The sequence below is a fragment of the Mesoplodon mirus genome, assembly GCF_964341445.2.
Source record: "Mesoplodon mirus genome assembly, chromosome: 11".
Lineage (NCBI taxonomy): Eukaryota > Metazoa > Chordata > Mammalia > Artiodactyla > Ziphiidae > Mesoplodon > Mesoplodon mirus.
Window position 1 is genome coordinate 53,188,202 of NC_138987.1, and position 26,514 is coordinate 53,214,715.

The 26,514-nt window shown below is 40.9% G+C and overlaps 1 protein-coding gene across 4 annotated transcripts in view; it reads right to left on the bottom strand.

Moving 5' to 3' along the window:
- Positions 1-984: 984 nt before the first annotated feature.
- SLC38A1 (solute carrier family 38 member 1) overlaps positions 985-26,514 on the bottom strand; it is a 71,310-nt gene continuing 45,780 nt past the window's right edge. For all 4 annotated transcript variants that reach the window (XM_082635391.1, XM_082635392.1, XM_082635389.1 and 1 more), the window contains 12 exons: positions 21,575-21,648; positions 20,042-20,134; positions 19,431-19,512; positions 18,366-18,448; positions 16,755-16,813; positions 16,517-16,633; positions 15,187-15,266; positions 11,984-12,084; positions 9,259-9,377; positions 8,596-8,737; positions 8,396-8,493; positions 985-6,605 (listed from right to left, as the gene is read on the bottom strand). In XM_082635391.1, the coding sequence (XP_082491517.1) occupies positions 6,504-6,605; positions 8,396-8,493; positions 8,596-8,737; positions 9,259-9,377; positions 11,984-12,084; positions 15,187-15,266; positions 16,517-16,633; positions 16,755-16,813; positions 18,366-18,448; positions 19,431-19,512; positions 20,042-20,134; positions 21,575-21,648 (1,150 nt within the window). In that variant the 3' untranslated portion in view covers positions 985-6,503. The remainder of the gene's footprint in view (positions 6,606-8,395; positions 8,494-8,595; positions 8,738-9,258; positions 9,378-11,983; positions 12,085-15,186; positions 15,267-16,516; positions 16,634-16,754; positions 16,814-18,365; positions 18,449-19,430; positions 19,513-20,041; positions 20,135-21,574; positions 21,649-26,514) is intronic.

Below are 26,514 nucleotides of genomic sequence, written 5' to 3' on the forward strand. Positions count from 1 at the left end.
CTGGGCAGCCCAGGGAGAGTCGAGAGCAGCCTCACAGCCAGTCATACGATGAAGGTCCAGGTGGTTCATGCACTAACCCTGTCCACAGAGGAATTTGGATATCAGACTATGGCCATCTTGCCATCATGGTCTGATAAAAACTTTCCTAAGATCATGGGGAGGAGCCAGTGATGGATATGGAAATGAGGCTGCAGGAGCTTTCCCCTCAATAGTTCCTGGAGAAATGGAAGCGTCGATAGGATTTCCTATTTTATGGGTGGTTGCAGTGCGGGTAGAGGAAGACTAGAGTCCCTCCCACAAGATGGCACAGAAATTGATATTCATAAAGATGAACCTGAGTTTAAGAAGAAAATATTATGTTCAGCCTACTCTGATTGCGAAGGATGGAAACGATGTAATGTGCTTCAGATCGGATAGATTTCTATCGGAAGTAACTTTTAAAGTTTGGGCACCTGAATATAATCTTCCATGAACTCTCGGTGTCCCAGAACACTGACAAACGTGTCAAATCTGTCTCCAACAATCCCAAATAGTGTGTAAGTACCTAAATACCTCCCTTTTTAGTACTGCACCCCAGAAGAATGAAGACAAAAATTCATAAATACTTTTACTCCACATTTTTAATGTTTAAAAACTATGTTAACAGAGCAGTTATAGAACAGAACTTCTTACATGTCTTTATTTACACCACATCCTGTGGGGGGGGGAACTATGTGTTTGATCAACCACGAATGGCAAAGTTTTGTGACTTGTGACTCACTTAAATCATCCATCTGAAATTCATTTACAAGGTTTTTACATTAATAAAACAGTGGTGTGCTACACGCACTGGACTTAGATGAAGTCTAAAATACACTGAACTCTAGTGAGCGGATTACATACCAACGATCAAGATTCAAGTGTTTTGGGAAAATATGACTTAACACAGCCTATGTTGGCATTGACACTGAAAAGAAAAGGCAAACATGCAAGTCTTGCAAAAGCTTGATAAAATAATGGGTTTTATTTTCTTTTCTTCATATTTGTGCTCACATTTAATATTCAGGTCTTTCCCCCCTTTCAGAGATCCCAAAGTTTGGGAAATGCAGCAATTCAATTTTGAAAAAAAAAAAACAACCAAAAAACCGTTCTCCTCCCCAAATTCTGTTTTCATAAATGCTGTGTAGTGGTATCAGTGTTAACGGTGAAACAGCATTATGAAGAAACAACTCGTTACTTTGGGTATATCTATTTCTATATGGCAATAATTTGGATCTAAAATGTTCCTTATTTGTATCTCAGAAGACTAGCTTTGAAATAATTGATCTTTATACCAGTATAAGAAATCAACGAAACTATTTCTCAGACATTTCTCTCTCTAAACAATTAAGTAAGACTTGTACTTTCCAAGTTTACATTGAGAGAACTATGTTACCGGGGAGAGAATGTAAGTTTTTCTAATTCCCAAACAAAACTGCTAATATCTATGAAAACATTCTTGATATGCAGATACTAGCGACTTCTATTTCAATGTGGATCAACAACTGCAAAAATATACAGCCTCCTGTTTATTTACAATATATTTACATACAAATGAAGTATTTCTTACAATAAGCCTCAACTGCATAGATTCTTCCTTTTAAAAGCACAAATTCAAGCCTGTATGCACATGGGCCCAGTTTCACAGTCCTTCCTCCAAGAAAATCCTAAAGATCTGAGCCTTGTGAATTTAACAAGTTTTTCAAGAACTTTCCCTTTAAGATTTAGTGGTATTTTTCAGTTGTCAGCCACCCCATCCCCAGTTTGTACCTGAAAGCCTTAGATAACTATAAATAATTCACCGTGTGTATTTTAGAGGAAGTGTATTCTGCTGCTAAAAGATTCTCAGGTCTGCCATCTCTAAGGAAACATTCATTAACATCGTTAAATGATGCAGTCTCAATCGTCTTTATTTTGAAAGGGGCTAGAAGTTTACTGTGAACTGGAATGGAGGAATTACATTCTTAAAGTTTACACCCTTTCTAAGCCTCATGCCACTACACTGATAAACAGAGGGGAACTGATTGATGGCTTTTGCACTAAGGCATAAAATCATGTATCTGATCATTTCACTGACCTCCGCCCCACTTCCACCTCAACAAAACGTGCCGTCCAGAACTCTGATCCACTGAAACCGAGCTGAGCACTAATTTTTTCTGAGCAGTTTGTAGCCCCTCATGCAGTGAAGCACTTGCAGCAGAGAATTCACTTTTAAGGGAGGACAGGGTTGATCGCCATACACTGAACCCAAACACTCTGGAGAACTTACTCCTGACACGAATTCAGCATTTCCTCTGAGGTTGCATTTACAAATGGTATATCATTTAATTCCTTTCAAAAAAGAAAGAAAGAAAAAAAAACCCAAACCCCAAACACCTCACTTTTATTTCTTCACAGCTGCCATAACTGTAATCTTATGGTGTGTCAGCCCGTGCGAGCCCCGCTTACAATGATGCGCCTGTACCAGCATTTCCAGTGGGAAGGGGGCTGCGACGAGGCCCCTTCCTCCCCTCCCTAAGTCCTGCTTCCCACTTCTTGTCCGTGAGCCCTAGGAACCACCCTCAGAGAATTATGGGCAGGACTAATGGAAAGGAAAAGGAGAGACAAACTGGCTCACTGGCAGGGCTTTTTAAAACACAGTTTGCTGGGCCTCCACCCTGAGAGTTTCTGATTTTACTGGGTCTGGGGTGGGGCCTAAGAATGTGCATTCCAACGAGTTCCCAGGTGATGGTGATGCTTCTGGTCCGGGGATCCCCACTTTGAGAACCACTGGCTTGGAGGCTTGACTCCAACTCCAGAAAGAAGCCAATTCTGGGGTAACTGTCTGAGGTGTCCTCTGAAATACCGTGACACCTTACCACAGTCCTTTGTCCACCCCAAGCCCCACGGCCATGACCCACGGATGCCCTTCTCAACAGGGTCTGCAAATGTAAAAAAGGAGAAGTGGGTAGAGAGCTTTTTTACCCCCATTTGATTACTGGGCAGTTAAACCATGGTTTACTAGCACTAAACCCATTAAAAGTGCTGTGTGCTGGCTTCCACGACTGGCATGTGGGAGAAGCTATGCAGTGGCATCCTTTTTGGTAGCGGGAGGGAAGGAGACGAACTCCAGGAGCAAGAGGTCCTACAAATAGAAGCAGGTAGGCCAGGCCTGAGACTCCAGAGAAAAGGGTAGCAGCGGAGAACGTCCCTGGCGGTTTACGGCCCACAGGAGGACCCTTCATCCTCCGTAACCCTTCTCCTACCACGAGGTCTCTGGTGGCCCTGAACTTGGTCCCCCTCCTTTGCTGGACCCCTCCTTTGCTGGAGACCTAGCTTCAGGCCACTCTGGGCACCTCTAATTGGTGGTGTGTGACTGGAGTGGGCAATCCAGATTCCACTAACAACGAGTGAGGGATTCTTGGCAACTCTGAACAAATACCCCCTAGAAACAATGTTATATTTAGTGTGTAGGTTCTTCAGCCATCTTGTTATATTATCCTATTTCAGTTAAACTATGGGCTTAGATCATTTTCTCTAGCTGGTCTGGGGGGCCTAACCATCATGTATAACCTGGATTCTAAAGGAAAATGCATTCCAGGTTGCAAACAACTGACAGTTTTACAACATGGTCTGCATACAAACTGGGGGTTGCCCGTGCTTAACAAGACTGGACTTCTTTCCCGTATACACTTTGCAACCCCACTTCCAGGAAGTAACATGAAGGAAACTAGGGATTTACAGTGTGCTGTATTATAACTAGAGAACAGTTCATAAGCCAAAGTACGAAGCTGGCACTGTTCACTAGTGCTGAGATCCTATCTACCAAAGGAAAACGTGCTGCTCCCAAAGGCTAAGGTATAATATTCGTTCGTCTACTCATTTAGCAGAAAAACTTCTACAGCACTTGACTGTGTTATTTAAATTCTACCTAACATCTGTGGTACATGTATTTTTGGCTACCGGTTCACTGCTCTGAATGAGAATAAGGGCAGTACACTTTACAGCTAATCCCACACAAATGATGTAATTAGTCAGTGATATTGGACAAATTACAGTAGGGTCGATTATATTCAGTCAACAATAAACTTAGATAAACATTACAAAGAAGATTTTAAAAAACCTGTAGTATCACAGACATTCACAACAATGTGCCTCCTCTAAACAAGTATATTTTAAATAATAATAAAAATTCCTTGTCCTGACACATAAAATCCAGAGATCCAAAAATATCACTACACATCCCAAGAGCTAATGATCATCTTCTAAATGGACTCTGTGGGCATAAAATGAATTGTTATAAATTAATGAAGAAAATAGAAAGCAGCATAATATAGCTTGCAGGCTAAATTTTGTAGTTTTTTTAATGGAGGGTCATCCACTATCTGGCTATTTCATTATTTGGTGCCCTGGACAGCTCAAAGGGCCAGCCAACTTGTTTTGTTGAGTTTCTCTCCTGCTCATCTAACATGGAAGACACTGCTAAGGAAGGACAGAGATGGCTGTGGATTTTACTAGGTTAGGAATTCATATATAGGTAGGTACTCATATCTAAACACCTGAACTCTGACCTAATGTGCATGTAATTCTGGAGCATTATGGTAAAAGCTACGATGATGCCACTAAGAAATGCAGGAAATAACTTCTCCTTTTCCCCCAAGAGGATCACGAGAGAGTGCTCTGATGCCCGCGCTCTCTATGGGACATTAGTCTGTAAAGGGAAGGGGACATTTCCGTGTTACTCCCGGTAAGTGTGGAGGCCTCTGAGGGTCTCAGTGGAGGAGGAACAGAGCCCAGAGCTAAGTGCCTGGAAACTCTGCCAAGAGTCTGCGGTTAGAGTCCACTTATCTCTGGATAAGAAATCTGTGCTTGGTGAACTTACGTGTCTGCGGAATTCAACCAGGATGCAGATAAAACACAAGCCCTGTTTCAAGTGACCAGCTCACAGGGTACACACACTTCTCACGGTGTGATACGGACAATCCAATCACAGGTGATGGCCCAGCTCAGGCAGAATGCGGTGCTGGGTTTCTATACTGTGTCTCATGCCTTTCCAAGCTACCTTGCCCCAAACTCTCTTCTTTTTCAGCCTCTCTGTAGTTTCCTTCACTTGCTTTAGGAGAGGGGCTGGGGTAAGAGTGTGAGGCAACTCTGTGCTCCTGTGTGGTTCACGTCAGGTGGGCAGTAACGGTCCACCCTTGACTAGGGGCGAGAAGAGAGAGAGCACAGACGCCAAAGTCCCCAACTGGGGGAAGAAAGGTACACAGTGATTTCATCATGTGTTCTTCTCAAAGACCATCTCTGAGGGCTCGTTTTCTTTTTTCAAGACTGGATGGATGGTTAATGGAGAAGAAATAGGAATGAGGCTTATTTAAGGTACAAAAATCTTATATTTGTAATAACCTAAATTTATAGATATAAAACAAGTCTTTTAAAGACCCCCCTAAGGTACCCAATATAAAACAGGAATTACTTATCCTAGATCATCCTTGGTTAGATACACATGATTCTCTGTGCAAAAAGCTGGTGGACATGAGTAAAAGCTGCTGGGTTTGTAATTTAAGAAAATGTTTTTCCCCCTTCAACAATACCGATGTAGGGCTGAAGGGTATCTGCATCCGAGGAATATTTCCTTAGGCATTTGGGACAATCTTTTTTGTAGGACTCTTGCTTCTCAATTTGTTACAAAGGTATCATGGGTCTTCCCCAATAGAAGTTGATGCAGATTAGAGTAACTCTGACAGAAATTGTCAAGGGGGAAACAAAACTTCATTTGCTAGATTACCCAGATGTGTAGATTAGTATGTTTACCAAGGTAAGAATCATTCCCATCCCCTTCCCAGCTGAGAACAGTCACCAGAGAATATCTCTGCACAGAGTGGGATGCAGTGCCAGCGAGGCCATGGGCTGCTGAAGCTCAGCTGCCAGGTGATCAGAGCTGCCTCAAATATTGGGCATCCTCTGATCCAGCAAGGGTGCGCACCCTGTGACTCTCATATGATTATCCCTATGTGCTATGTTAACCAAAATAGGCAAATTATTTACGAAACCATTTTTTTTCTGTAAAGCAAAATAAATATATACAATTCAAGACTCTTTTCTTTTCTAAAAAGGTACAGATATTATAAGCTGAACATCAGTAGGAAAATTATGTCAGAATCTGGATGTGCAATAAATAAACATGATGGATGCTCATGGCTTCCAAGTTCTAAGAGACGATGAAATCACAAAAAACAGAGTTAGGAGAGTGAAAAATAACTGATTGTGAAAAGTACTGGAAAATATGATTGCGTGAAATTTGGAACAAAAGAAATCCATAATCCTTAAAATTGATCCCCAATCTTGGAGGGACATGAACCATGATAGAAACAGGTCTCTGTTTTGTTACCAAAGTGTTATTCCATTGTGTATCTTGTAAATTTCTGTTTGCTTCTGTAAACTTGCAAAGGATGTGATGAGGGCTTGCTGATGAGTGGTAACTTGACTGTTTCTTTTTCCATCTGGTCTCAGTGGCCTTCATCACCACTTGATGAGCAGGCCCAGTCGTAGATAACCAAGGGAATGCTGACCAGGGAAAACACCACCCCCAGACCCAAGAAAAGGGCAGCCTGGAGTGACAGAAAGGCAATGGTTATTTTCAGGGAAGCAAACATTTCCCACACATACCTGGGAAAAAACAGATATGCTTTCCCTCTCTTTTTGAGTCCCTCTGTTTTTGGAGTTTGTTACAACTATTGCTGAACCGTGAGAATCTTTCTAAAACTGTGTGCATCTGATTCTCCAAGGATGGGAAACTAAGAAAAACCAGCTAACAGAACCATCCTCTGCATTCTGTTCTTTGACTTCACAGTCACCTCAGAGTGAATCTGTCCTACAGCTGACGGTATCCTCACAGCTTCTTTCAGACTAAGATGACAACCGAAAAAAAGAATGGCTTAGAAAACATACAGGTCATTTCATTACTCTTTACCAACCAACCTAGGTTTATCACTGGCAGGCAAACATTTCTGTTTGAAAAAGTGTTAAAGGGATATCAAAAAGCAAAGTAGATTTGATCGAGTGAACATAGGAAATGGGTGTCCAAAACGAAGTTATTTCAAGGGTTGATGAAGGCCACGGGGGGCAGGTTACTAACTCTAGGATCTGGAGAACTCGAGATTATAAACTGCTCGGCCTTGAGAGTTTCCAATGAGAGCTGAAATTCAGGGAGAAGGATGAAGCATCATGAGAGCCAGGGGGGCTGGACTAGAGTCTGGATGGGGAGACAGAGGTAAGGGAAGGGGAGAAGCTGAAGGGTGGCATTGGGAGGGTTGCACACAGGCTCACCATCACCAGTCTGGTGTCACTCCCACTGGGTCCCCACATGGACTGGATCCCTTGTCTAATGCTATTTGGTAGATCCTCCTAGCAGTTTTAAAACGGGAGCAGGGTTGGAGAGGCCCAGAGAATTCACGGGCAATAGGTCTCCATCATCGTCAGACTTAATCTTAGTTTACTTTACTGCTGTGCCAGAGTGACTGCTCCTTCCTCTCTGTCCTCATGAAGTCCCCAGTGGTCAGATCTAGAAGGACTGGGGATTTATGGCTTTAGGGATAATTCTGTTGGGGAAGTAGATGCTCTATCAGCATCAATGCTGCTTCTCCTAAATGCACAGCGATGATCCCCCATGCCTACGTCTCTCATCCGGGTCTGCTGACTCAGGTAACATGTGGATTGGAGTGCTTACACTATCTGGGAGGGCGGCTGAGAAGCCTTCTCCGAAGCCAAACATAATGGTGCTCCAGAAGGTACTCATGTAGCAGCCACTTCACCCCTGCTTCCCTCACTGCCTCCAAGTGCACCACCTTCAAGATGCCCTTGAACTTCACCAGACCTGGAAACAAGAATCCCAATATAGAAAGGTAGTTTCTGAATCCAGGTCTGTTGCTCCAAAGCATTTCTGTCAAATCATAAAAAGACTCTTTACACTAACTCAGCCATTTAAATTAAGGCATTGCAGGTTCCCTGGGCTGTAGCATGGAGTTACAGGACTAGGAATTGTACTGAAACAGCAGACTGCATAAAATCTTTGAGCCCCTTTCCACTTCAGGTCTTGCTAAAGACAAGGCATTACGCTACAGAGACACAGGATGATAAACGTCTAATCTTTCAGTTGGCCCTGCCCTCGCAGAGCAAGAGCTAAGGCACAATAAGGGCAAAACCTGAAAATATTTTGAGGGAATGGAGAAGATTCTGATATGATTCTGATTTTAAATTTCCCAAATGGGCAAACACTAGGACTGCTGCTTACTTTTGTGATCACTAAAAGTAGTGTTAATTGGTGGAGATGGACTATTTATTTGATATATTTCAGTGAAAAACTAATCAGAAAAATGAGAGTGGCTGGCATGAGACATACCCAAATTTGTTGAGTTCCTTTATCTCCATCTTGGCTTGTGATTTTTAAATAAAGAGATGAAGGAAGAATGAAAATAAGCATATTAGCAGATGTAACTCCTGAAAAATAAGAAAAAACAAAGTTTGAGGTTGTTATTGTGAAACTTCAGGTTTCTAAACAGCTATTGTAAATAGAATAAGCAGAAAGTCAGAAAGCCATACCTACGACTCCGAAAATATCCTTCATGGAGGGTATGAAGATCACCAACAAGTTGATAATAACCAGGAGTATGAAGGTCACCAAGACATGACGACATAAATTAAACTTTGTTTTCTTAGCCAGTTCAAATAAAGAAGAACGAACCTGCAGGAAAAGAAAACAAAAAATTCCGTAATGCCCACAGCGTGCTGCCTTTCACATTTCTCAGCAGTGACTGAAAGATTGGTGCACAGGCATTTGGGACATGTTTTGTCACACCTAGTGAGTTTATAGATAGCTTTAACAGTTTGGGAAGCAGGGGGGCTTTGACTTAAGATGGGAAGTCTTTTTCTTTACCAATAGGTAGTTTTTTTTTGCAGGGGGATAATTTCTGTTTTATCTATGACTGAGTGTTCTCTTCTGGTTCTTCTATATTCCCCTGTCATGGATGATGGGATTCAAACAGTCTATCTACATTTCTCTGTAAAGAAGAGGGACAGATAAATTAGAATGAAGATTCATTCCATTAGAAGGTTACCCTAACTCACTGATCCCACTTTTTTTCCAAAGAGCCTTGGGATCCTTCCTTGATGCAGTTTCAATGATGCAGGAGACTTCCCTGCAGCAGGCTTGCTCTGCAAGGAGACCTCAGCTTTTCTCAAGTTGCACTGAGGCCTTTTACTCACCGTGAAAAATAACACCGGCACAGTGAGGATGACAGCGACAATGACAGCCAGCCGCACGGTCAGGATGAGGATGTCATCTTTACTCTGATACTTGTGGAGGAGGTCTGAATGCACATTTTCTAAAACAAGGGAATAGTAAGAGGGTGTTAAAACAAGACAAAAGCACATCACGGAATGACGGGTTTTCTGAGCCACAAACAATTTGTAAACTAAAGGGCAAGGAAAGCAATGTTCTGGGTATAGAAGTGTCTATTCACAATTTATAAAGTTGAAAAGAAAAATCCTCTGTGTGGGCTTCCCTGGTGGCACAGTGGTTGAGAGTCCAACTGCTGATGCAGGGGACACGGGTTCGTGCCCCGGTCCGGGAAGATCTCACATGCCACGGAGTGCCTGGGCCCGTGAGCCATGGCCGCTGAGTCTGCGCGTCCAGAGCCTGTGCTCTGCAAAGGGAGAGGCCACAACAGTGAGAGGCCCACGTACCGCAAAAAAAAAAAAAAAAAAAAAAAAAATCCCCTGTGTGAGATGGGTACCACCTGTCCACACGTACCTGTAGCAAAAAGGAATGTACAGTAATCACTAGAAGAAGTTACACCAAGTAGGGAGCTTAATTTACACTACACTAAACCTAAGAGTAAGTTGGGGGTAGAAATACCATACGGTCGAAGCACAAAGCCCTTCTTCATCTAGATTCTCCCCGACTTGGTGCCACTCATCAAACAACACCGAACACTCTTGCTAAGTGGACTGCAGGCCTCCCCGGGGCCACTTTCAAACTCTCCTCTTATAACTCAATGTCTAATCGGCAGAGGTACCCATGGAACTTCACCATGGTGAAGTTCATCATTCTTCTCTTCCAGGTATGTTTTCCTCATAAAAAAAGTACTTAGCTTATACACCACTTTGAACTTTTTCTCAACTCTGAACTTCAGAAAGTGTCATTTCAAAGACAACCAAAGCTAGAATGGCAGCCACTGAGAGCAAGAATGCTCACTTGTGTCTTTTTTATCAATGACTTTTTTTTTTTTTTTTCCGTTACGCGGGCCTCTCACTGTTGTGGCTTCTCCCGTTGCGGAGCACAGGCTCCGGACACGCAGGCTCAGTGGCCATGGCTCACGGGCCCAGCCGCTCCGCGGCATGTGGGATCCTCCTGGACCGGGGCACGAACCCGTGTCCCCTGCATCGGCAGGCGGACTCTCAATCACTGCACCACCAGGGAAGCCCTATCAATGACTTTTGAGCAGTTAGTTGTGATTTGGGTGTGCTCGTGAGAAGAGGTGAGCTCAAGGTCCTCCTACTCTGCCATCTTATCTCCAACTCGAAAATGCTCACTCCTTTGACAAACGGTAGTTTCCCTCCCTTCTCAAGGTTCAGGGTGTAGAATTCCAATTCTAGTCTGGGCCAGAGATTGGTCTCAATTTTAGAAAAAGGGCCCTAGGTTACAATAAAAATCTCCTTAGTTCTAACTTACTTGATTCAAAATTCATAACCATCTAAAAATAGCTGAGTTTTTTCTTTGACCTAAGAGTATGAAAGGGTTTGGTATTCTATGTGGGAAAAAAATGGATTTGCCAAGAAAAATCATAGCTTGAACAAGGTTGCAGTGAGACCATGCAACTAACATTAGGTGCTCTCTCTCTCCCTCCCTCCCTTTACCCACCCTAATCCCCGCAACTCTGCAGGAAACTTAAGAACACCATCTTTATGCAGAAATTAAATGTGGTATTTATGGACTCATTAGACAATGCTATTCTCCATTGCTTGTGAGAATGTTAATAAGGGAATTCCCTGGCGGTCCAGTGGTTAGGACTTGGTGCTTCCACTACTGAGGGCCTGGGTTCAATCCCTGGTTGGGGAACTAAGATCCCACAAACCATGCCGTGTGGCCAAAAAAAAAGGTAATAATACAACTGTATAATCAGGGTAGTCTTCCTCTCCAGGATGAATTGATCATCTCTAAATGTGTTTAAATTTTGAGACATTTGTGTTTACGAAAAAAAATGCCCCCAAGAAATATTACTTAATAGAGAATGTGAAATTTATGTATTTAAATTTATATTAGGCCCCCAATTATAATGATAATGAAAGATGTTACATAAAGTTGCAGGATGACTGGAAAAGCAGAGGATGAAGAAGTAGTAAAAGAAGGTAAACTATTCATACAGGGGCAATAAAAGTTACAAATGGAACCTTGTTCTTTTCCAGATTTCATTTCTTTTAACTTTCTATGTCACTGCTTCAAATGGTTGCAAGGCTCCACCTGCAGCTGAACAATCAGGTGCTTTATTTTTAATTAATGCAGAGTGTCATGAGTGTAGCACTCTGCTCTTTCTCCCTTTCAAAATCTGTCTCTCTTTTCTATTAATGGAATATGACCCAGTTCTCAACAGCAATTAGGAAAGCCTTCTTTGATTATAGTTTTAAACTTTCCTCAGTAAAGGTGGCATGCTTATAAAATGCAATTTCTTTTAAGGACAGTATTAGGAGAAAAAATTACAGTATTTCAGTAATTATTTAATTAATTAATTTCAGTAATTATTCTATTGTGCAGTCTGCATGAATATGCGAAGGAACCACTGCCATTTGCTTTAAGTAGAAGAAAAGATCAGCAAAGTCAATGGACAGATTTGTTGCTTTTTGGGCTATCATATTAAAAGTGATTTTGATATTGATTTTTACTAATTTACTTACTAATACCTATATTTATGTACTGACAGAAGGTACTTACCATAGAATGTCAAGTAGCCAAAAATGGCAGTCAAGAAATACATAACAAACATGGCGAAAAAGGAGATATTTGAAACCATCTGCATCTTTTTCTGTGATCGACTAAAAACAAAGATAAAGGAATTTGAAAAATTAAAAACCACATTACTGAATGTAAGCACCAGTGTTAACACTGAAGAATGGAACTTAACTTTCTATCAGGCTGGGGCTGACCTGACCAGCTGAAATTACCCCCAGAAAATATGCCAGTTTATAATAACTTCTTTTACACCAAATGGGTATTATGAGAGAGAGAGCCATGTAATGAACAATCCCTTGAATGTTCTTCCCCATTCTTTTGAAAGAATATAGAGTTCCCATCTGAAGAGCAAACAGTATTTTTTAACATTTGTTTGATACTATCTCTACACTCAGCATGCACAGGAAAAAGGCAGAATAAATTCCAAAGCTGTTCTCTCAGCTCCAGAGATCGGGGCAGAGCTCCAACTTGACCTCGGTGTTCAGTTGCTAAAGCTGCTATTTAAGTTCCGGTTTTCCCACTGAATAGCCCCAGGGAAGCCTGTTTGTCTCCAGAGCAATGAGTGCCTAAGAGCTCACTGCTGGGATAATGAAGGGCTCTCTCTTTCTCTCTTAGGTCAAGTTTACTCTGGGAGTTTGCATGAACCTCTAAGTTTCTTTAACTGCCCAAACAATTAATCTACAAGACTTGTACTCAACAGTCAACCACCAACAGTCACAACATTTGATTGTGTCAAAAAAAGGGAATATGGAAAATGAGAAAAATTGAGAAGTACCCACGTGAGGAAATTACAAGCTAAAAGCTGAACTATTAAATGTAAAAGATGCCAAAGACATATTTAAACACCCTAAATATAAGGTCATAAAGTAAGCCTGATGAACACATAGATAGGTAGATGTAAATACTGATACTTCAAAGTTTACTCACATATCAATTAAATATGAAAGGGGAAGAATAAGGAGTGAATTCAATGCTAAATAACATCAACTTTATTTTTGTTTCAAATGGAAACAGATAGCTATATTGTATATCTTTCTGAGTTTAAGACTATACCATGATGCCTACTTCAAGAAACAAGAAAAATCTCAAATAAACAATCTAACCTGATACCTAGAGGAACTAGACAAAAAAGAACAAAGTCCAAAGGAAGGAAACAAAGATCAGAGTGGAAATAAATGAAATAGAAACTAAAAAGACAATAGAAAAGATCAATGAAACTAAGAGCCGATTCTTTGAAAAGATAAAGAAAAATGACAAGCCTTTAGCTAGACTCACTAAGAAAAAAAAGACAGAAGGCCCTGATAAATAAAATCAGAAACAAAAGAGGATAAATAACAATGGATACCACAGAAATACAAAGGATTACAAGAGAATAGTATGAAAGCTATGCACCAACAAATTGGGCAACCTAGAAGAAATGGACAAATGCTTAGAATCATATAACCTTCCAAGACTGAATCATAAAGAAATAGAAAATTTGAATAGCCTGATCACTAGTACAGAGATTGAAACAGTAATCAAAAACCTCCCAAAAAACAAAAGTCTCCAGGACCAGAGGGCTTCACTGGTGAATTCTACCAAACATTTAAAGAAGATTTAATACCTATCCTTCTCAAACTCTTCCAAAATTCTGAAGAGGAGGGAATGCCTCCTAACATTTTATGAGGTCAACATCACCATGATACCAAAACCAGACAAAGATGACACAAAAAAAATTACTGGCCAATATCTCTGATGAACATGGATGCAAAAAATCCTCAACAAAATACTAGCAAACTGAATACAATAATACATCAAAAGGATCATACACTGTGATCAAGTGGAATTTATTCCAGGGATGCAAGGATAGTTCAACACTCACAAATCAATCAATGTGATATACCACATTAACAAAATATCCACTTACGATAAAAACTCAATGAAGTGCGTACAGAAGGAACATACCTCAACATAATAAAGGCCACCTATGACAAACCCACAGCTAACATCATTCTCAATGATGAAAAACTGGAAGTTATCTCCCTAAAATGAGGAAGAGGACAAGTATGCCCACTCTCACCACTCTTATTCAACCTAGTATCGAAAGTCCTAGCCAGAGAGATTAGGGAAGAAAACGAAATAAAAGGCATCCAAATTGGAAAACTGTCCCTGTTTGCAGGTGACACGATTTTATATATTGAAAACCCTGAAGACCCCACCAAAAAACTATTAGAAATAATAAACAAGTACAGTAAAGTTGCAGGGTACAAAATCAACATACAAAAATCTGCCATGTTTCTGTTTGCTAAAGATGAGCTAGCAGAAAAATAAATTAAGAAAACAATCCATTTACAGTTGCAACAAAAAGAGTAAAATACCTAGGAATAAATCTAACCAAGGAGGTAGCTACAGAGAATAGGGTAGTGGTTACCAGAGGGGGGATGGGGGAGGACAAAATGCGTAAAAGGGATCAACTGTACGGTGATGGATGGAAACTAAAGTTTTGGTGGTGAGCAGGATGTAATGTCTACAGAAGGAGAAATATTAGGTTGTACACATGAAACCTATATAAGTTGTAAACCAGTTCCCTCAAAAAAAGACACTAGGCCATGATGACTATTTTTATGTGGAAAGTCTGATAACAATAGGCTAAAAAGAGAACCCATGAGGGAATTTATAAGCAGGGCTTTCGTTTTCTCTAACAGCAATCAAAACCAAATCCATATAATCATTGTAATAGTTTGAAATGAACAACAATATTCTTTTGTCCAGTTTGTGGTCTTAACATGAATTTCTTCCTGCCTGATTTACCAGCCTTTTCCAAGTAAACCAAAAGGCAAATCAGATGCAGTGTATTTAGTGGTTCACAGATGGGTATGAAGATGATTATTATCCGCTTGCAAAATAATCATAAGTAACATAAAGCAACACAAATACTTGAACTCTCTTGAGTAATATAGAATTTGAAAAACCAAATTAACAAGAAAAAGCCCCCAGCCTAAGCCACTTTATACATTTATGGCCAAAATATACTGCAGGTTTGTGATTTTTCTTGCTCAAGAATGGCAGAAAGTAAATGTTGAAGCTGGGTGATGAGTCAGCGGGGGTTCATCATATGAGTCCATTTATTTTAAATACAGTACTGGCCTATTAATGAGAGGCCCTAAAATGATTCAGTTTGCAAAAAAATTAAACAAATCTCTTACTCTTTAAGCTCGCTGTAAATTGGCAGGACAGACGGGTGGCAGACAAATGCAAATGCAATTGTTGGTAAAGCGTACACGGTCTATTCAAAAGAAAAAATATAAATGTTAGGGAAAGGCATTTTTACCATAAAAATTGTACAGCTCCAGTATTTCTGAGCTGTCTTTTCATCTGACAGCCCTTCAGAATCCCTGGATTATTTGGTTATTAGGAGAGCTTTGGTATCGAAATAGGAGCAGCTTCTCTAAGAGAGCTTATCTAGCTTGAGACATTAGGGACTTGGCAGAGAGGGGTTCTAGAGCTGGGCTCACCCACAGTGTACTCTACAGCCTCCAGGCACTGCGTCACCCTGTATTTATGTGGCGCTAGCCGGTTGCATAGCACTTTCCTACATTATTTCACTGAATCCCCACAGCAACCCTGAGGCAGACCAGTGTTGTTCTCCTGACTCCCTCCAAGACAGGCTAGGCAACACGCCCAGAACTTCCACCTCCATTTTACTGCTCTTTGCACTATATAGGGCGCATCAATCAGACTTAAATATGGCATCTAAAAAGAAAGTTACTTTCTAAAAAGAAAATCACTTCACTGCTTTGGCTGTATCCTTGAGAGTTAAAAGACAGTGAGAGAGAGAGAACGAGCTAAATTAGTTTTCTTAGATAAGGTTTTTTAAAACTCCCCAATTCAATATAGTAACTTCTTATGCAAAAAGAAGTTGGCAGAGAAGGAGGGAAAAGTAACATTTCTCATGCTCTAATTTTGCCCAAGCACTGTACCAGGCACATTCTAACAAAACCCTGTAAGATACAGAATAGAATAGTTTAATTTTACAAATGGGGTTGATAATTTGCCTGAGGATTCAAATCCAAGCCTGACTGGTTCCATAGTCCATCATTTCCCAATATGTCGTATGAACGTTCCTTAAGTGCCAATTTGTGGTGGTGTCTGTATTTCAACTGTACATGCTGGGGAAGTCTGAGGTGTTCCTTTCTGTTACCACAAGGTAAGAAGCAGTGGGCTAATGATGTTAGTTATTAATCTGTTTTTAAATATCTACAAAGAATAACAGAGTTGAGACAATTATCCAGAAAGAGGTTTTCACAGGGAATACTTAAGGTTGTCCTACACATAAACTGGGTAAACAGGGGAATGAAATATACAATTTGTATATTTCTCCAAGGTCCCTAAATGGATTGTGGCAGTTGGAAGCAGTGATACAGTGTTCTTTTGAGAACAAACACGTCAGAGACAGTTCAATCAAAAGAAGTCTGAGAAATACAAATGCCCTTAGTAAAAACGTTCGTTTTTAGATTTAAAGGATAAGAGGCTTACCTTTGAATTGAAGGTAACATATTTTGGCGTACACATGTCAGCATTTGTTGAATTAGCACTTATTGTTGAATTTAGCTCTGGAACAATGCAGGGAATTTGAAATTTCTTGTATATAACCTAGTATTAAAAAATAAAGGAGAAATAATCAGACTTTATCAAATAAAGCCAAATAATGCATAATTATTACATAGCATCATATTACAGCAAAACCAAGCCAACCATTTCAATCAGCACTTACCACAATTAGGAAAAAAACCATACAGCTCAAGGAAAATCCACTAGTATAGCCGAGATAGCCTAAAAAAAAAAGTTTAAAGAATTATTATTATTTCATCCGTCACCTCTTTCAATGCATTATTTCAAGCATAGTTTGGGGTTCCAATAGTATTCATACATGCTAATATTAATATAAGATTATTTGATAGTGCTACCTTACTTGGCAAAAATGGTGACTTTAAATTAAAACATTATAGCATTATGTGTTTTGATTCCAGTTCTTCCTGACACTAGATAGAGAACACAGATTCCCAGAATCCAGGGGAAAAGACCTTCCCAAATTTGGCCATAGGTCTCTGTTGCTGTACTCGGATGGATTCCTATGGCCAAATCCCATTTACTCCTTGATCCATTCAATAATTCTTGATTATGCACATACACAGAGGAGAGGAAGTGGTTTCTAGGGAGAAACTGAACACCTGAGGATCTCCACCTTGCTCCCCTTGGAATGCCTGGGAGATCTCCGAGCACCATAATCTCCAGAAAGACAGAGTGAAGTGGTCTCTGGGGGCTGCACTATTCTCACCCCTGGGGGAGAAGAGCCCTTTTCCACTTGCACTGAAAAGAGCTACATGTATATACACAGAAAAGCTTAAACACAGACTCAGAAACCAGATAATTAAGTAGCTTTAAAAAAAATCTACTTATAGGTCTCACAGAACAGCTACAGAGGCTTGGTATTTTTCATACAAAACAAAAAATTATGGTTAGCAATCATTTTGGGAAGAACATTAAATGTCTGCCTTGAATGAGCCCAGAATTAAAGGAAATGCATTTCATAGGCTTGGGACTGGATGGCAGTCTGGCTGCATTATTCCACACACGAAATGTCCATAACATCAGGGACCCTGGTCTCCAAATACACACACACAAAAATGTCAAAACCAAATGGAGGGCTTCCCTGGTGGCGCAGTGGTTGAGAGTGCGCCTGCCGATGCAGGGGACACAGGTTCGTGCCCTGGTCCAGGAAGATCCCACGTGCCGTGGAGCGGCTGGGCCCGTGAGCCATGGCCGCTGAGCCTGCGCTCCGCAACGGGAGAGGCCCGCGTATGGAAAAAAAAAAAAAAAAAAACCAAATGGATATGACTTAGTGATTATCTACCACTTTTGACTTTTTGCTTCTCTCTCTCCCTTCAATGAAGCAAATAATTGAGACCGGTTAGACTCTGATAATTTAAGAGTGATTCATAATACTTTGGGGTAAAAACATAAGCAACTTTCTGTCTTGATATCAGATATGAAATTCTGCTCATCTAAATAATCAGAGTATGTAAGACCTTGGACGAGGAGAATTCCATTTTCGGGACTTTGTGCTTCTGGACAGAGCACTGTCTGTTGCTGGTCCCAGGACCTCCCGTCTTCCCTCCACGGCTTAGAAGAGGGATTGCTTAGGAAGTCACATACCAACCAGTGTTTTTATCCCATATTAAAGTCAAGCCTGATTAATACTTGTAATTTATCACTCATTTAATCTTTACCCTACAAGTGAAAGCAGAGGGCAAAGTTGTTCGTTTTTATTAGGTTTCTGATTCATCTGGGTATTGTAGAGACTATGAGAAAAGCAAGCTCTTACCTAAGTTTTTCAAGAGACACAGAGGGAGAATTATGCCAAAAGTAACTACCACCACCAGAAGGCGGCCATCCACGTACCAGGCTCTGAAAGGCATGTAAGCAGTTAGGTCACATTTTCTTAGAAAGTGACTTTTCTTTCCTCACACATAAAATTTCACAATATTTAAACTTTGTTAACTATTATTAATGTTTACCATTAACTTTTATCATTATTCGGGTTTTATCCAACCACTTTGACCCAACCGCTAGTCACTTACTGTCATCTCTCCCCCCATGCAGCAGAAGAAGAGATATTGCTTCCCCCCTCACTCCTATTGGCTAAGCATGCCTTTCCTCTGAATTATTTACATCGTTTCAAAGCTGAATGCACACATTACTTCTGTCAGATTACAACTTCTCTTATCAATTATTTAAAGAGAAAGTTCCTTTCTGTTTTGCTTGGCTAATATTATCGAAAAACAAGTCACCACAGGTAGCCATTGCTTTCTCCCTAATCTCTTGTATTTGACCTTGAATCCTGATGAAAGAACACTAGGAACCCTGGTTTCTACGATTCTCCCTTGAAAGAAAACAGAGAAACTAAGACTGACAAGAACTGTGAAACAAGAGGTAGTCAAAACACAGGATGTACTAAACGCAGTTGCAACGTTTTCCAAGGTTACAGCTACATCTTTAATGAGGTTGGCTCACATCAGTTCTGCTCCCCAAATGCTCTGTCCGTTCTTTAAGGAAGAGACTCGGGTCTTAATCTTGCTTGTTCCACTTCTGTGTCAAAAATACTCCATATCTGTTCTATTTCATAGAAACTGGATGTAGATTTCAAGCTCTTGGGAAATTGTAGCACCTAGCACTTACAGGATGACCGATGAATCTACCTTTTAAATGCTCAGATTCAAATGGCTCTGCCTGCTTCCTTCATTTATATACCCCCAGAAACAACAAACCAAGAAAAAACAGCCTAGGGAAAACTTTGTTTCTGCAGTCTTCATAAAACAAAAACGTTGGTTAGCCCACATTTCAATTAAAAGCATTTTAGTTATCTCACAAACAGCGGTCTGTAACTTACGAAAATGTCTCTTCCTTTCCCATCAGAAACTTTATGGCAGAGGGTAGTTCATTTTTTACTATGAAGAGGTAGCTCAGCATTGCTAGAGGAAAATGAGAACATTTTTAGAAAGAGGATACTGAGGCTCACGTTGCAAGCTATATAGAAGGTCACCAGGGGGCTTCCCTGTTGGCGCAGTGGTTGAGAGTCCGCCTGCCGATGCAGGGGACACTGGTTCGTGCCCCGGTCCGGGAAGATCCCACATGCCGCGGAGCGGCTGGGCCCGTGAGCCATGGCCGCTGAGCCTGCGCGTCCGGAGCCTGTGCTCCGCAACGGGAGAGGCCGCAACAGTGAGAGGCCCGCGTAACGGGGGGGAAAAAAAAAAAAAAAAGGTCACCAGCGTGCTCCTAGACTAACCTTCAATAAGACACAAAGACAGCTGTAGACACTGTCCCAGTATCCTTGGTTGTTAAGTGACTACTGTCTCTGCTGGACTTTCCAAGCGCCGTTTTAGCAATGAGAATGATACTGCTTGAATTATGTTAAAATTCATGTGGCCACCCAACCACCAGGATTAGAAAGAAATAATAATGTTCACAACATTAATGTATAGAAAAACACGATCTTTTTACCTCCAGTGTTCTGTAGGGAGGTGGCTCCAAAGATGACAAGTTTCCCTGTGGTGCCAAAGACCTGTTCTCCCAGCTTTTCATAAACCATGCAGCCTGTTCAAAAACGACAGTTGAGAACAGAAGAAATGACAGAGTTCCCTACGTTAAAAATAGCAAGATTTCATCATTCTATTGACGATTCCCCAAGTTATTGTGTCTTTATCAAAAATCACACAAATAGCCTTCTTGGCTTTGCAAGGGTTAAGGCATTCTCATTACAAAACAACCCCTTGACATTTTTAAATGTCAGACATGAGCACCATTTTTTCTTTTTCAGGTTGGCTACAAATAAACGATGAGGTCATAAGCCTTATTTGTTTCACTGTCTCAAAAGTCTCCCTACTTTACTGGGGGGTAGGTTCCCACTCTGACCTTATTCTCAGGTCTGGTGTGTATCATTAAAATAAAAATTTGATTTAAAAATTAAAATCCTGATGCTTGGGAAGAAAAGCTCCTTTTGAATGAATTACCTGAACTGATTAGGCTAACCAGGAATTATCTTAGTAATATTCCAACAATGCCTCATGGGTCCTAAATATAGTAACAAGCTTAGAAACATGTAATAACCATGACATCAGAATTCTGACCTTTGATAAAATTTAGTTCAGGGATTTGCACCTCACAAAAGAGGGAAGCAGATAACTCTGTCAAGAGAATAATCTGGCCATAGCAAAATTCTAAAGCATTCAACCAGCTCATCTCAATAAATACTAAAATGTTAAACCATTCATTTAAGAAAATGGCTTTATATTTCTTTGTAACAGTTCAGCTCACGTTTTTCAAAAGGTTCACAGGAAGCAATATGAGTCAGACTATAATTAAACTTTTTTTTTCTCTCATAAGACTGGTGTTTAAACTAGACAATGGTTAGATCTGCAGTTTATTAGAAAATGTTCCAGTTAAATGGAGTCATCTACATACAGTAATAGTTGGCCAATGTGGTTTTAGCTAAAGTAAAAGTCAAAGTATTACAAACATAATCCAGTGTCCCAGGAACAGAAAATAAACACTTCAGGTATTACACTGCCCAGAGAACCTGAAGTCTTTTCACAGCACACTCACTCCCACATTGCATTGGGAATCACATTTTCTCCTTGGAATATGCACGAAAGGGAATGAAAGCTCTGTTTACTTTTGAAACCTTGGAGGCTATAATATAAAAACATGGGATCCTTAGTCTGATTTTATAAAGACCTAAGGAAAAAGCCGAGGCCTTTAAAATGAAGTCATCTTAAACTAGAAAAGCAGGTATACCGGAGGGTTCTCTTTCAAAGGCAATGTTATTTGCTCATTGTTCACAACAAGTTAACTTATATGTTGCTCTATCTATTTCTCTAGGTAAATTCCTCTATGGGTCTTCCAGTGAGGACAGGTCAAAGTACTGTTTTTCTTTAATAATCAAGTTGCTGAACAGGGAGAGTATCATTTGTTCACAATATCACCATGAGAATCAATTACCCTGGCTTTACAAAACTAGACGTGCTATCAGCTTACCTGTTTCCTTTGAACAGATCAACAGAAGGTTGATTGAATATATAGACAGCAGTGTTACTGAAGTCAAAAGTACCCTAAAGCAAAGAAAAGAAGTCTTGTGATAGCTATAAGGAACACAGACCCTGACCTTACATTGCATTGGCTTGGCCAAAAAGTTCGTTCAGGTTTCGCATAACACGTTACGGAAAAACCCGAATAAACTTTTTGGCCACACCAACAGAAAGGCCAAGGCTGATTTATATGTTATACGGTTACCACTATTCATTGACAGATCCAGATACTGGAACCTGTTAGTCACACCCTCCTTAACATCCTCAGTAAAAACGTTCTACCAAGTAAAGAACTGCTCATTAGAATGTAACTCCAAGAATTCAAATGCTTTGTAATCCTAAGCCTAAAACAGAAATAGCTTTCTGGGATCATTTCAGTTGAGGTGACTTTAAAACAACATTGTGAAACAAAGATTTTGTGGCCTATGGTGCACTTGCTATGACACCCCCCGTGAGGAAGTGTGAGAAAGGGGGGTGAGGGTGGGAGTGGGGTGAGTGGGGAGGTTGAGGGAAAGGCTTGCAGTGACCCTTAGGTCCAGGACCACGTGACTGTGGGCACCTTGCTTGATGTCTCCCATCCCTCGCCTATAACAGAAGGCCAAACGGTGTCTAGGTTCTTTCCACCTAATTACTCTATGGCTATCTTTGAATCTATACGTTAGACCACTGAGATAATTCACTTTTTTTTGCACCCGGTTCCTCTTAAAATAATAATAAGTTTCCCTCTCTTAACGGATGGGGAAAGTTAGACAATCAAGCGGAATGAAAAGACTTTGTTGAACGACGAACTCATGTTTTTGTTTTAGTACATCTGGCTCATTATCAAACCTTCCTTGAGAAAAAGCACAGTTAGAAAGATGTGGGAGATGGCATAGATTATTTCTGAATCATTTGGTTAAAACAGACCTAAGAATTGCAAATAAAGCTTATTTATTTAAAGAACTAAATTCCAGTCCCCTAGATAAGACCGCTCACTTCCTGATGTAGGGAAATATGTCCCAGGAACAATGCATTACTGCAACTGATTCCATGTTTGAGTAATTAAGGCAATTATTTTTCTAGCAAGTACTGCTGAGCGGTGCTTGGCGCCTTGTGCAATTCTGTCTGCGTGGGCCTCTTCCCGGCCCTTCCCCCACTCCGCACACCTGCTGAACCACTGCTCAGATGTCACCTCCTCAGGTACCTCCCCTTGCCCCAGGCAGAAACATTGCTTCTTAGCTTTCTCTTGTCTCGCGGCATTTTGTTTCTCCTCTGTTTCAACCATGGGGAAATAAACGGGGGAGTACAGACAGCCAAGGGCAGAGCAGACGGACTGCCAGAGACTGGCCAGAAACCATAAAAGAGTGACAGGGCTCGGCAGAGGTAAAACAAACACTGGGAGAAAGAATGGAAAATCTATGGGAGAAAGAATGGAAAATCTATGGGAGAAAGAATGGAAAATCTGACACTTCAGGTGAAGGTCCAACTGACCGGCTAATAAAGGGGAATTTAGGTTAAGATATGATTGTAAGGAAGTACATTCGGACATATATTGACTCAGATCCCTGAGTAAGAGGGTGAATAAGAGGGTAAGTCCCTTATTACCTATTCTGGTTAAGGGACACGAAAAACTGAGAGCAAGCATTTATTAAGCAATCCAGCAGTTTTGAGATCTGTAATGGAACATGATTTGCTATGCTCTGCCAGAGAGTAAGAGACAGGACACATCTGTGGTATGATTTTTCCTTCATCTTATAAGATAAAATTTATGTTAAGGAAGCAAGCCTTGAGTTTCACTCAGAATTCACTCATGTTGATACTAAACCCTAAGTGGCCACTTCCACATGCGCCGGTGGCAGGTCACAGGGGATTTCTGTGGCACAGATCTGTGGGCTACCAACTGGGGATAGAATGGATGCAATTTGAGGATCAGCCATGGGCTCTTCTGAAGTGACCCTGTCCTCTGTTGAACTGACTCTCCTGGGACTGACCTGGGGAGGAGAGGACATATTACCACTGGGCCCCAGGCTAATGAGTAAAGAGTATGACCTTTCAAAATATGTACGTTGTAGGGGGGATAATTACCAACATCTACCTAATGGGTAACCAAAGGCCCTCAGCCAGGGAGAACTGGGTCCTCAGTAGCAAAAGAAACATTCTACGGAAACATCTGCTCCCCCAGTTGGTAGCCCTGGGACCACATGTTCTTGCACATAGCGGCTCTGAGCCATTCTTTTGGGTGGACTTCTCTGTAGATGATGCTCAGCTGGCCTTTGGCCCTTGGCAAAAGAGAAAGGATTTCTTCATAAACTGGTATCACCTCTTTTTCTTTTCCAAGTGGGAGAAAAGTGTTGATCAGGGAAGATTTTAGCAGGGAGCTCACCTATCTTCTTCCCCAAACTTAACAGCAGAATGAGATCCTTCCACAGTGATGACAACAAGCCCCTTGCTCTCATGTCTGAGACATCACACCGCACCCCTGGCCAAACGACCCATAGTAAGTCTGACAGCCAATTTCTGAAGACCCTTTTCTCCATCCCTCCCAACATATAGACCTTCCCTTCCAAGACTGAAAACTAATATAAAGCAAAACCCTTTTTCTATCAGGTCACTAAAAGGCAACTTCTGTATGTAAAATTCTCTGACTGCTTTAGCCTATAACAGAATCTAGCATTAATGGAATTAAAATTTAGAAAAGTATATCTCCCTATTTAGATTCTTAGAAAGAAGCAATAAAATATCGAATTGGTTATCACAGATCCTAGAATAGTTCAAGAGGATCCAGTCGGAGCTGACATCTAGAAGAAAGAGCAGGGAGAATGACTCGTGAGACTAAGGACTTATTTGAACATTTCTTCTATTTTGAGCATGACTGTGCCCCTATTTACCCAAGTAAATATTTGTACATGTAGTTTGGTTTCCTGGAGGAGAAACATAAGCTGGTATTCCTGTGCTAAGAGGAACAGAAGTGATTCATTTTTTTCATTTCATCTGGGTATCATGTAAGCTTTCACACAGCTAACCATTGACCAAAATTTTCATATGGTTGGGGCAAAAGCTGCTCGCTGAAAAAGGCATGTTTCAATGAAACCAAACCTCAACAACAAGCAACTGAGTTGTCAAGGTATTAATAGTTCAGACTGATGTTCAGCCTTGAAGAGAAGGGGACCTAGAACATATGACTGAACACGGGCCCTGGGGAAGCAGTGGCGGGAGAGTTAGTCTTGCGAAGAACGTGTTCAGGGATTTTGAGAACCCTCATGTGTCAGCGATACTTTGAAAAACGTGGTGCAGGGACATTCCAGTAGGTTTTGTGTCCCCTGAGAAGAGGCTGGTTAGGAGACAGAATTCTAGACTCCTGGACTGGGGAGAGACCTTCAGAGACTACCCTGCCCAGCTTTTCAGGCAGGATGGGAAACCTCTATCCTCTGTGCCAACACATAGGCATCCAGGTCTGCAAAGTCTTCTGTCAGGGGACACATATGCAACCCATCCTGCTTCTGGAAAGTGCTGTGCACTGGAACTGAGGTTGAGCTGAAACTTCTGCTGCTATGTTTATCTTGGGTCCTTATTTTACCCTCTGGACCTACTTGAATCTACTTGAAATATAACCCCTCTTCCACCTAAAGGTCCATCTTACGGTGCTCATTTTAAGATGGTGCTCTTTGACTTTTAACTTCTCCAGTACTTTCAGCTATTCATCCTGTGATGGAGTGTTCAGCTGTTTACAGCTCAGTCGTGGTCCAGTTTCTCATCCGTCCTTTTTAACGGCTGTGTGCCAAGAAAAGCACGACACTCTCACATTAGTTTTGTTCCAGACGGTGCAAAGCACAGTAAGATTATTAATTTGAGTTAGACATCCTGCTTTTTTTTTTTAATTCTTTTTATTAGTAATGTTGAGCATCTTTTCATGTACCTCTTGGCCATCTGTATGTCTTTTTTTTTTGCTTTAATTTTTTTAAACAGCAGGTTAGTTATCTATTAGTTATTAGTTTTCTATTTCATACATATTAGTGTATATATGTCAGTACCAATCTCCCAATTCATTCCACCCCAACTCCCTACCCCTGCTTTCCCCACTTGGTGTCCATACGTTTGTTCTCTACATCTGTGTCTCTATTTCTGCATTGCAAACCCGTTCATCTGTACCATGTTTCCGTAATCCACATATATGCGTTAATATACGATATTTGTTTTTCTCTTTCTGACTTACTTCACTCTGTATGACAGTCTCTAGATCCATCCACGTTTCTACAAATGACCCACTTTCGTTCCTTTTCATGGCTGAGTAATGTTCCATTGTATATATGTACCACATCTTCTTCATCCATTCTTCTGTTGATGGGCATTTAGGTTGCTTCCATGACCTGGCTATTGTAAATAGTGCTGCAATAAACACTGGGGTGCATGTGTCTTTTTGAATTACGGTTTTCTCTGGGTATATGCCCAGTAGTCATCCTGCTTCTTTTAAGGCAAACTATTTTGGTTTTCATTTTTATGAAAGCAAGTCATACTTTTCATTCTTGTTGAGCTTCTGGGGGAACTGCTGTTAGGCCAGTCTTCCTCGTTCCATCCTGTGCACTTCTTTTTTTTTTTAAGCCAAGTATAAGGCTCTGCACTTATTTTCGTTACCTTTTATCTTTCCAGTCTTGTGATATTTTTTAAATTGTTGATCCTTTTTACTTATGTATCAACTACCTTATCCAGCTTCCTATCTTGAGTCTGCCTTCAACCAAGTCACTGGTTCTTTTTGAACGGAACAAGACCATCTGGAAAATGGCCCACTGTCTGGCCAACTGCTCCAGCCAGACACCTGGAGGTCATCCCTGACTTCTCATCTACTCACTCATCGCTCATCTCTAATTCACTGGCAAGTGTCCTATAATTTCTGCCTCTAAAATATATCCCAAA